The sequence below is a fragment of the Moschus berezovskii genome, chromosome 16 (assembly GCF_049115385.1).
Source record: "Moschus berezovskii isolate FMDL1 chromosome 16, NW_MosBer_1.0, whole genome shotgun sequence".
Lineage (NCBI taxonomy): Eukaryota > Metazoa > Chordata > Mammalia > Artiodactyla > Moschidae > Moschus > Moschus berezovskii.
Window position 1 is genome coordinate 4,822,637 of NC_142475.1, and position 11,536 is coordinate 4,834,172.

The following is an 11,536-nucleotide window of genomic DNA, read 5'->3' on the forward strand; positions in this document are numbered from 1 at the left end:
TTTTTTCAGTGGTCATGTATGGATCTGACTGCTGGACCATAAAGAAAGCTGAGTACAGAAGAATTGATGCTTTTGAACTGTGGTGTTGGAGAAGACTCTTGAGAGTCCCGTGGACTGCAAGAGATCCAACCAGTCCATCCTAAAGGAGATCAGTCCTGGGTGTTCATTGGAAGGACTGATGCTGAAGTTGAAACTCCAATACTTTGGCCACCTGATGCGAAGAACTGACTCACTAGAAAAGACCCTGATGCTGGGAAAGATTGAAGGCAGGAGGAGAAGGGGACGAGAGAGGATGAGATGGTTGGATGGCATCACCGACTTGATGGATATGAGTTTGAGTAAACTCCGGGAGTTGGTGATGGATAGGGAAGCCTGGCGTGCTGCAGTCCATGGGGTCACAAAGAGTTGGACATGACTGAGCAACTGAACTGAACTTACTATGGATAGTGTCTATTGATCTATATTCAAGCTCATTTGTTCTTTCCTCTGTCATGTCAATTTGACTGTTAATTCTAGCCAGTGAATTTCTTGCTTTAGAAATTATAGTTTTTAGTTCTAAAATTTCTGTTTGATTTTCTTCTTATTTCTGTTTCTTTTCTGTGAATTCCCATTACTCTACTGGGATTTCTCACGCACTAAGAAATGTGCTTTGTTTAACCTCATGTAGCTCACAGGTAGTGAAAGTATTCACTCTAAAATCCTTGTAAGTTCCACACTTGGTTTGTCTTGAGTCTGACTTCATTGATTTTTCCTTCTTTGATCATGTTTACATTTTCTCGATTCTTTGTGTATTGAGTAGCTTTGTATTGCAACCTAGAGGTTGTGAACATTAAGTTGTGGAGATTCTGGATCTGTTGTTTTTCTCTGATGATTGTTGTTTCCTTTGGATTAACAGATACATTTCTTGGTTTGACTTGAATTAGAAATTTTCTCTCTTGCAGTAGTTCCAGTCTCATAAAGCCATGTATGGTTCTTGGCATAGAGTTTGGGGAGTTATGCCTTGCCAGGCAGGTATGCCTCCAGTGCAGACGGCACCCTGTCCAGGTGAAAAACTGTAGACAGGAACCCAGCTTTCTGCGTGAACATGAACTTCTAATCTGAATCCTTGTACTTCCGTTCACTCTTCAGTACCTGCAGCTGGCTGGTTTATGGTGTTGTGTCTGGGTTTTAGAGTTATCTTCTATAAGAAGGTTGTCTGAGGGTTTTTAGTCCAATATATCGGGAATCAAAACTCTAATATCCTTTTTTTAATAGTAAAATTTTGTATTTTGTAATGAATGATAATTAACAGTCTAGGAAAATTTTCCTAACTTCTGCCTCTTTAGACTATGTGTGAAATGGGGAAAAGAATTCATTTACTTCAACATTGCTTGACCTAATATACAAAACTCTATCTACTTAGCTTTGCAATTAAAGTTTTAAATCATTGAAGACACTGCAAGTCATTTCTGGAATTGCTTAATAATGGCCAATTCTTACAAGGCATGATGCAAGAGATACAGACAAGTGTTTAAAAGATCCTTGTTCTCCAGCAGTTTAGAATCTAATACAGAGGATAAAATAAATGCATAAAAACTGTAACACAATGGCTTTTCTTGGTACCTTGAGAGAATTATAAGGTATAAGGGAAGTTCAGATGGGGAGAGACTAGTTCTCAGTGGAGAAATCAGGAAAAGACTTCATGAAAGAACTGGCATTTGGGTTGGTTTCAAAAGTGGGAGCTGTTTTGGGGTATAAAGGAAATGGGGAATTTCAACAAGGAGTAGCATAAATAAAGGCAAGAAGGAATGCAAAAACCATGGGGGTAACTTTGCACCTGTGGTTCTCAAAGTTTAGTGTATGCAAGAATCACCTGACAGGGCATCCCTGGTGGCTCAGTGGGGAAGAATCCGCCCACCAGTGCAGAAGGCACAGGTTCAGCCCTAATCCGGGAAGATCCCACACGCCTCGGAGCAACTAAGTCCGTTCACCGCAACTACTGAGCCTGCGCTCTAGGGCCTGCGAGCTGCAACCGCTGAGCCCGCACGCCCCAGAGCCCTGCCTTGCCCTGAGAGAGGCTGCGTAGTGAGAGCCCGGTGCCCCGTAAGTGGAGAGCGGCCCCACTGGCCACCGCAATAGAGAAAAGCTCACAGCAACGAAGACCCAGCACAGCCAAGCACAGATACATAAATGAAGCTATTTACATATGTGAAGAATCGCCTGAGAAAGCCCTGTGGGTCCTTGAGCCTTATTAGAAAACTGATGTAGCAGTCTGAGATGAGGTCCGGGAATCGGCGAATCTGAAGTTTCATGAATAACCCCAGAGTCTTTTCATTCAGATTCTCTGGGTCCCCCTCCCCACCCTCTTCACAAGACTGCCTTAGAATGGGACCTGTATGTGGAGTAACAGGAGACGATTTAGAGAGAGGATTTGGAACCAGGTGGCCAAGAGGCTTAGCAGCCGAGCCAACAAGTTTGTTTGGGGGCCTGAAAAAAGTTCACAGTGTCATATATGTTAGAGATATATTTTGAAGTGTTTATACCTGAAATGATAGTTGAAATTGGCTTCAAAATAATGCAGGGTTGAGACATGGAGAGAGAGAATGGGTGAGAGTGTGGAGGGAGCAGAATGGGCCATGCGTTGGTGACTGCGGAAGCTGGGTGAAGGGTTTTTATGTTGCCCTATCTACCTTTGTGCGTGTCTGAACGTTTCCACAATAAAAAGGAAATAAGAAAAGATCAGAAGAAAATGGTGAAAACAAAACAAAACAGGGAAAACACTTAGAGATGCAGAGTAGTGCTGTGGTTAGTGCATGTCTCATTTACCAGATGGCTCATTTATTGACATTTCTTAATGAGCCCTCGGGTTCCTCACTTTTAGAATAGTGACAATAGTATATTATTGATATGGTTGTTCAGGGGATTAAATGCAATATGTAATGTGAAACAGCACAGTACCTGGCCCATCATATAACAGAGCTTATGTATTATGACTCAACTTTGGCAGGCAACGGAGAGCTATTAAAAAACATTTGAGCCCGAGAGTGACTAATCAAAACTGTTTCCAAAGCATTAGAAAAGCCATTCCTGCTTACCGGGGTTTCTACAGAAGAAATGTAAACTTTCAATATTAGAGCCCAAGAAAACAGTAAGTCAGGTCATACTTTCCTCAGCCTTCCAACTGAGCTGTGGAGGTTCTTGCCGGAGCTGTATAGAGGCTGCATCAACCTTGGGAACAGAGGGACATGTTTTCTGCTGGAATGAAGCCAGAGGCCTAGGGAGGGCAGGGGGCTGTTAGCGGCCAGTCAAGGGGCTGCATTTTGCAGCCAGTGTGGCGGTGGAGGACCCTGAAGCCAAGAGAAACTAATGTAAGCAGGGCCTGACGGAGGCAGGGTCTACTGAGCTGAACCAAGTGACTGGAGAGCGAGCCAGAGCCAGAAAGGGAAGGAGCTTGATGAGATGTCAGGATGGGCTCAGAGACTTTCAGCAAAATGAGCAAACTGGTCAGAGAGAGATCAAGAGTTATGTTCCAGTTCTAAACTGATGAGGCTAAAACACTGCAGAGGTAGGGAGCCACTGTCAGTTTGCAGACGAATTGAAGGGCGCTAAGTCCTGGGTGTTCATTGGAAGGACTGAGGCTGAAGCTGTAACTCCAATACTTTGACCACCTCATGCAAAGAGTTGACCCACTGGGAAAGACTCTGATGCTGGGAGGGATTGGGGGCAGGAGGAGAAGGGGACGACAGAGAATGAGATGGCTTGATGGCATCACCGACTCGATGGACATGAGTTTAAGTGAACTCCGGGAGTTGGTGATGGACAGGGAGGCCTGGCGTGCTGTGATTCATGGGGTCGCAAAGAGTCAGGCACGACTGAGCGACTGAACTGAACTGAAGGGTGTATATTGGACTTCCTCGATGGCTCAGCAGTAAAGAATCCTCCTGCAATACAGGAGATGAGGGTTTGATTTTGCGATCGGGAAGATGTCCTGGAGAAGGAAATGGCATCCCACTCCAGTATTCTTGCCTGGGAAATCCCATGGACAAAGGAGCCAGGTGGGCTACCATCCATGGGGTTGCAAAGATTTGGATACAACTTAGCAACTTAACAACAGCAGCGACAACTTGACTTTCAGTTCAGTTCAGTTCATTGGCTCAGTCATGTCTGACTCTTTGCGTCTCCATGGACTGCAGCACGCCAGGCCTCCCTGTCAATCACCAACTCCTGGAGTTTACCCAACTCATGTCCATTGAGTCAGTGATGCCATCCAACCATCTCATCCTTTGTCGTCCCCTTCTCCTCCTGCCCTCAATCTTTCCCAGCGTCAGGGTCTTTTCAAATGAGTCAGCTCTTTGCATCAGGTGGCCAAAGTATTGGCACTTCAGCTTCAGCATCAGTCCTTCCAATGAACACCCAGGACTGATCTCCTTTAGGATGGACTGGTTGGATCTCCTTACAGTGGGGACTCTCAAGAATCTTCTCCAACACCACAGTTGAAAAGCATTAATTCTTTGGTGCTCAGCTTTCTTTATGTCCAACTCTCACATCCATACGTGACTACTGGAAAAACCATAGCCTCTGCTTTTTAATATGCTGTCTAGGTTGGTCATAACTTTCCTTTGAAGGAGTAAATGTCTTTTAATTTCATGGCTGCAGTCACCATCTGCAGATTTTGGAGCCCCCCAAAATAAACTCTGCCACTGTTTCCCCATCTATTTGTCATGAAGTGATGGGACCGGATGCCATGATCTTAGTTTTCTGAATGTTGAGCTTTAAGCCAACTTTTTCACTCTCCTCTTTCACTTTCTTCAAGAGGCTCTTTAGTCTGCTTCACTTTCTGCCATAAGGGTGGTGTCATCTGCATATCTGACGTTACTGATATTTCTCCCAGCAATCTTGATTCCAGCTTGACTTTACCAGAGAATTATTTATATCTCATCTTGCTTTAGCCATAGTGATTGTGGTCTAATGAAACATGAGAAATAGCAAGTTGTAAATATTTATCTTATCCTCCTCATATCTGTACTCTTTGAAAACACATCTCAAAATATCACTGTGGAAACACATGACTACTTATATGTGATACTTGAACTTTTCTCCATGAGCATGGTTATAAACTGTTGCCTGTTTATTATGAAGGACCACTGTCCCCTCTTTCCCCCGTCCCGGCTAGTACTGTAAGAGAGCTATTTTAGGCTTTAGATAAATGGTCATGATGGAAACCTGAGCGACGTGTCCTAGTCTGAATTTCTGTGACTCTTTGATTAGATGACTATCAAAGCTTAGAGAATAAAGGCTCTTTTCAACAATTTAATAATTTGTGCACACGCAAAAACACCAAAAATGTACTCATGTGTCAATATGTTTTTAGTGAATGTTTTTGAGACAGCAGAATTATTCAGATACTTTACCCAACTTTCATTTTATTACTATAAACTTGTTCTTATCTTCAGTTCAGTTCAGTTCAGTTCAGTCGCTCAGTCGTGTCCGACTCTTTGTGACCCCATGAATCACAGCACGCCAGGCTTCCTTGTCCATCACCAACTCCTGGAGTTCATTCAAACTCACCTCCATTGAGTCGGTGATGCCATCCAGCCATCTCATTCTCTGTTGTTCCCTTCTCCTCCTGCCCCCAATCCCTCCCAGCATCAGAGTCTTTTCCAGTGAGTCAACTCGTCGCATGAGGTGGCCAAAGTATTGGAGTTTCAGCTTTAGCATCAGTCCTTCCAATGAACACCCAGGACTGATCTCCTTTAGAATGGACTGGTTGGATCTCCTTGCAGTCCAAGGGACTCTCAAGTCTTCTCCAGCACCACAGTTCAAAAGCATCAATTCTTCAGCAATCAACTTTCTTCACAGTCCAACTCTCACATCCATACATGACCACTGAAAACCATAGCCTTGACTAGATGGACCTTTGTTGGCAAAGTAATGTCTCTGCTTTTTAATATACTATTTAGGTTGGTCATAACTTTCCTTCCAAGGAGCAAGCGTCTTTTAATTTCATGGCTGCAATCAGCATCCGCAGTGATTTTGGAGCCCAAAACAATAAAGTCAGCCACTGTTTCCACTGTTTCCCCAACTATTTCCCATGAAGTGATGGGACCAGATGCCATAATCTTCGTTTTCTGAATGTTGAGCTTCAAGCCAACCTTTTCACTCTCCTCTTTCACTTTCATCAAGAGGCTTTTGAGTTCCTCTTCACTTTCTGCCATAAGGGTGGTGTCATCTGCATATCTGAGGTTATTGATATTTCTCCCGGCAATCTTGATTCCAGCCTGTGCTTCTTCCAGCCCAGCGTTCCTCATGATGTACTCTGCATATAAGTTAAATAAGCAGGGTGACAATATACAGCCTTGACGTACTCCTTTTCCTATTTGGAACCAGTCTGTTGTTCCATGTCCAGTTCTAACTGTTGCTTCCTGACCTGCATACAGTGGTTAAACTTTGTGATGTGATTAATAGTAATTTATATTTTGTTCTTGACGCTTGTGTACTATATGAAGTTTATAAGGTAAGTAAGCATTTTGTTGTGGTGTGTTTGATAAGAAAAAGTAAACCTTTGTGATGAGAAATATGCCTATATCACTTAGACTGTATTGAAATGTTGTCAGCAGTTGAAGGACTCTAGGCTTTTCCCCTAATTAGTTGCTTATAAGGCACAGTTATGGTGAGGGATAAATCACTGTTTAAGGAACAAAGTACATAAAGATGAACATTCTATAGGATGGTACCACGTGGTTCCCATGAAAACTTGGGCCATGTTATATTGGAGTGCTTCGAAGTGTTGAGTGTGATTCTAAGAACTGATGGCTCCTGTTGAGGTCATCTAACCCGATGCTTCACTTTATAGCTGAGGAAACCAAAGACTAAAGACAATGAAGAATTTCTTGATCACACAGCTCGCTAGTGGCAGAACAAGGAGTGGGACCCGGCCTGGAAAGCGCTTCCCACTCTCTTTCTGCCACTGGAGGTCACATTTTCTGATCTCTACGTATCTTCTCTTTAAACCACATCCTAAATGTTTTTTCTCCCTTATTTGATCTTCAAATGAAGAATGCTTCTACACTTATTTTTGAACCCATAGGTATTTGTATAGTGGTAAAACTCTAGCAGAAGAGTTGCTTTATGATATATGAGCCATCACTTAGAAAATTTTCATTGAAATACATTTAATTCCTGGTAGAAGAAAGCTATAGCTTAACTTTCCAGGCAGTGCAGTTCATTAGCACTGGTGTGACTTTCTCTGCTAATAAGTCTCCTCTTTCCTTCAACAGCTGGCTGCATTCCGCACCCTCCTGTGTACAGGGGAGGGTGAAACGGCGGCTTTCCTGTTGAGCAATCACCGTCCACCACAGCCTTTGAAGGGCCGAAAAGTGAGAGCCTCTTTCCGTTAAAAGTCGTCACCAAGAGCCCACCCCAGACATGCCTGTGGGGAGAAAACAAAAGAAACACAAAATTCCCGACTAACCATTCTTTGCTAGAATTGTAATTTATGGGGTGACATAGCCATTTTGCCATCAGCTTGTGCCCAAAGAAAATCAGATCTTTTTAATCAAACTGACTTACGTCACCTGTCTCAGATTTTCTCTCTTAGGTTTATGAGCAGCAGACATTGTCTGATGTGTATTAAAGACTGTGGAATGCATCTGTTTCAACCTGTGTGACCCCATGGCGGGCATCGTAAACCTCAGAATATGCTAGGAATCGTCCCTTGCCATAGAGACTGCTTGGTCACGTCTCTCAGTAATGTTGGCAATATACTTAAATTCATTCCCAGAGTGATAGGATTGTGATACCTTTATCTAAACAAGTGATTCTGCTGGATATCTTGATATCTTTCTAATTCATAAAAGTAGATACTGTTTCCTTTTCACGTGAATTTTCATTTGGATTATGTTGCTGGTTTTCATTGCAGAGTAATTCTAATAAAACAAACAGAATGAGAGCTATGGAGAGATGGGATATAGTGAATTAAAGCATCTATTCCACAGCTCAAGAAGAGCCCATCCAGTTTTGGAGAGGACTTCCCTGGGATATAAGTAGATATTTAAACTTGAATGACTTACACCACCTATCTCATTCACTTGGTGATGCTAATAATAAACTGGCTAACAAATGATCAGACACAGTGATTATCAGTTTATGGCATAAACGATGTTTATGGCATGGTTTGAAACTAATGAGGTGCCATGCAGGCAGAGCTGCCCATGGGCTTGAGGGGCAGACTGCCTAATTTTGCCCTGTGTTTTGGCAGCAGAGCAGAGAGCAGTCCTGTGAAGATCACTGGGTTGTCAACTAATGAGGAAAATTACTTGAGTCTCAAATATTTGCTCAGTCCACAGTCCCATCCACCCATCTCCATAGCAACACCTATCTCCCCTGACACACGTGTCCCTCCGTCTCTTAAGCGGTTCTGTAAGCTGGCTCTTGACATTCACTTTAACCTGTTATCTGATATATTTTTGCCTGGTTTTGGTGAAGAAGAAAGGGAGAGGTCCTTCTACTCTTTCTGGTACAAAGGGACTGACACTAAGCATTAACTTAGTAATCAAATTTAAGACGCACGCATACTACATTCTGCCATCTTCTGAAAGAAGTTAATTGAGTTTCCTTAATTGTGATGATTGGTTTCAGACACCTGTCTTCCTCTGGATGTATATTTTCATAATTGGAAGTATCCAGTAAATTGTGTAATAAGGACATATATGTTTGCATGAAGATGAATTCCTAAGATGAAAGCTCCTTTGATTTTCTTTTTCACTTTACATTATCTAGCTTGAGGCCTTGTAGGAGATTAACATATAATAAATATGTAATTAATTGAATATTTAAAAAACTTTATTTTGTATCTTTGGTAATTATCTTGCTGCTTGCAATCAAATGCACCGTTAAGTTCATGGAAAAAGTAAAGTGCAATTTATCTCTTGAAAATTGTTTTTTTCTTAAAGGAATACTTATTAAATCTACCTGTGTAACCAGAAGTTCTAATGGCTTTAGAAAGACCGGCGTTGCATGAATTTCTTTAGTTTGGAAAGACATGTTGTGAAGTACCCTAGTGAGTCAAAGAAGTCTGTTTTCTCAGAGAAAGTAACTAGCATGCAAGACAGGGATTCTAATCACTGAGTATGAGCATTCAGTTCAGTTCAGTTCAGTCGTTCAGTCGTGTCCGACTCTTTGCGACCCCATGAATCATAGCATGCCAGGCCTCCCTGTCCATCACCAACTCTCAGAGTTCACTCAAACTCATGTCCATAGAGTTGGTGATGCCATCCAGCCATCTCATTCTCTGTTGTCCCCTTCTCCTCCCGCCCCCAATCCTTCCCAGCATCAGAGTCTTTTCCAGTGAGTCAACTCTTTGCATGAGGTGGTCAAAGTATTGGAGTTTCAGCTTTAGCATCAGTCCTTCCAATGAACACCCAGTATAGATGGAAAAACAGTGGAAACAGTGTCAGACTTTATTTTTTGGGGCTCCAAAATCACTGCGGATGCTGATTGCAGCCATGAAATTAAAAGACGATTACTCCTTGGAAGGAAAGTTATGACCAACCTAGATAGTATATAAAAAAGCAGAGACATTACTTTGCCAACAAAGGTCCGTCTAGTCAAGGCTATGGTTTTTCCAGTGGTCATGTATGGATGTGAGAGTTGGACTGTGAAGAAAGCTGATTGCTGAAGAATTGATACTTTTGAACTGTGGTGCTGGAGAAGATTCTTGAGAGTCCCCTTGGACTGCAAGGAGATCCAACCAGTCCATCCTAAAGGAGATCAATCCTGGGTGTTCATTGGAAGGACTGATGCTAAAGCTGAAACTCCAATACTTTGGCCACCTCATGCGGGTCAGGAAGCAACAGTCAGAACTGTACATGGAACAACAGACTGGTTCCAAATAGGAAAAGGAGTGTGTCAAGGCTGTATATTGTCACCCTGCTTATTTAACTTATATGCAGAGTACATCATGAGGAACGCTGGGCTGGAAGAAGCACAAGCTGGAATCAAGATTGCTGGGAGAAATATCAATAACCTCAGATATGCAGATGACACCACCCTTATGGCAGAAAGTGAAGAGGAACTCAAAAGCCTCTTGATGAAAGTGAAAGAGGAGAGTGAGAAGGTTGGCTTGAAGCTCAACATTCAGAAAACGAAGATCATGGCCTCTGGTATGCGCATTACCACTTTGTGATTTACGGTTCCTGCCACAGTATTCCATCAGTTCTACGCTGCAAACTGGACTTTAGTAGACTAAAAATTCCACACGGCACTGATTTCCTTGAAGATTGTCTGCTAATTTATTTATCTCTCAGAGGCAAAAGGTCTAAGTGCTATCCAAAATTGCTATCTTTTGAAAAGATTAGAGTTGTAAATGCTAATCTTTTGTTTCCCACCTAGATTGGATTTATATTTGTTAAGCATTTTGTATTTTAACTTAAATTGGATTCAATCGCAATAAAGATAATGAGACAAACTTTGAACTTGTTTTTGCAAGATACAGAATGAAATTACACTTTTACACTCTGCATTTAGAAGACAATTTCAAATCCACAGAAAAAAATTGAAAACATTTTTTTTTCTTCCGAAATTGAGAGTAAAGTTGCCAACAGGTTCCTGCATCATCTCAGAAACTTTAGTGTATATTTTCCCAAGTTAGGACATTATCCTACAGAACTGTGTGTGTGTGTGTGTGTGTGCTCAGTCAGTCATGTCCAGCTCTTTGCAATCCTATGGATTATAGCCCGCCAGGTTCCTCTGTCCATGGGATTCTCCAGGCAAGAATACTGGAGTGGGTTGCCATGCCCTCCTCCAAGGGATCTTCCCAACCCAGGGATGAACCTGTGTGTCTTATGTCTCCTGTATTGGCAGGCAGAATCTTTACCATTGTGCCACCTTTGAAACTCTACACAACCATAGTATGGCTAAAATAGCCATGAGATTCAGTTCAGTTGCTCAGTTGGGTCTGGCTCTTTGCAGCCTCATGGACTGTATCATACCAGACTTCCCTGTCCCTCACTAAGTCCTGGAGCTTGCTCAAACTCATGTCCTTTGAGTCGGTGATGTCATCCAGCCATCTCATCCTCTGTCGTCCCCTTCTCCTCCTGCCCTCAACCTTTCCCAGCATCAGGGTCTTTTCCAATGAGTCAGCTCTTCGCATCAGGTGGCCAGAGTACTGGAGTTTCAGCTTCAGCCTCGGTCCCTCCAGTGAACACCCAGGGCTGCTTTCCCTTTGGACGGACTGGCTGGATCTCCTTGCGGTTGTCATGTTTCCTTTGGCTGGACAGTGGTCCTCAGTCTTTCTTCGGTTTTATGATTTCCACCACCTGATGCGAAAAACTGACTCTTTGGAAAACACCCTGATGCTGGGAAAGATTGAAGGCGGGAGGAGAAGGGCACAAGAGGGCTTCCTTGGTGGTCCAGCAGTTAGGAATCCTCCTGCCAATACAGGGGACACGGCTTCAATCCCTGCTCCGGGACGATCCCACACGCTGCGGGATGGCTAAGCGCTGCAACTCCTGAGCCGGCGCTCGAGAGCCCGTGCGCTGCAGTTTCTGAAGCCCGGGGC

The 11,536-nt window shown here is 43.0% G+C and overlaps 1 protein-coding gene across 2 annotated transcripts in view; it reads left to right on the plus strand.

Moving 5' to 3' along the window:
- The window catches only part of CA13 (carbonic anhydrase 13), a 43,182-nt gene extending 32,746 nt beyond the window's left edge, over window positions 1-10,436 (plus strand). For both annotated transcript variants that reach the window (XM_055431822.2, XM_055431821.2), the window contains exon 7: window positions 7,257-10,436. In XM_055431822.2, coding sequence (XP_055287797.2) covers window positions 7,257-7,376 — 120 coding nt within the window. In that variant the 3' untranslated portion in view covers window positions 7,377-10,436. The remainder of the gene's footprint in view (window positions 1-7,256) is intronic.
- Window positions 10,437-11,536: the final 1,100 nt, after the last annotated feature.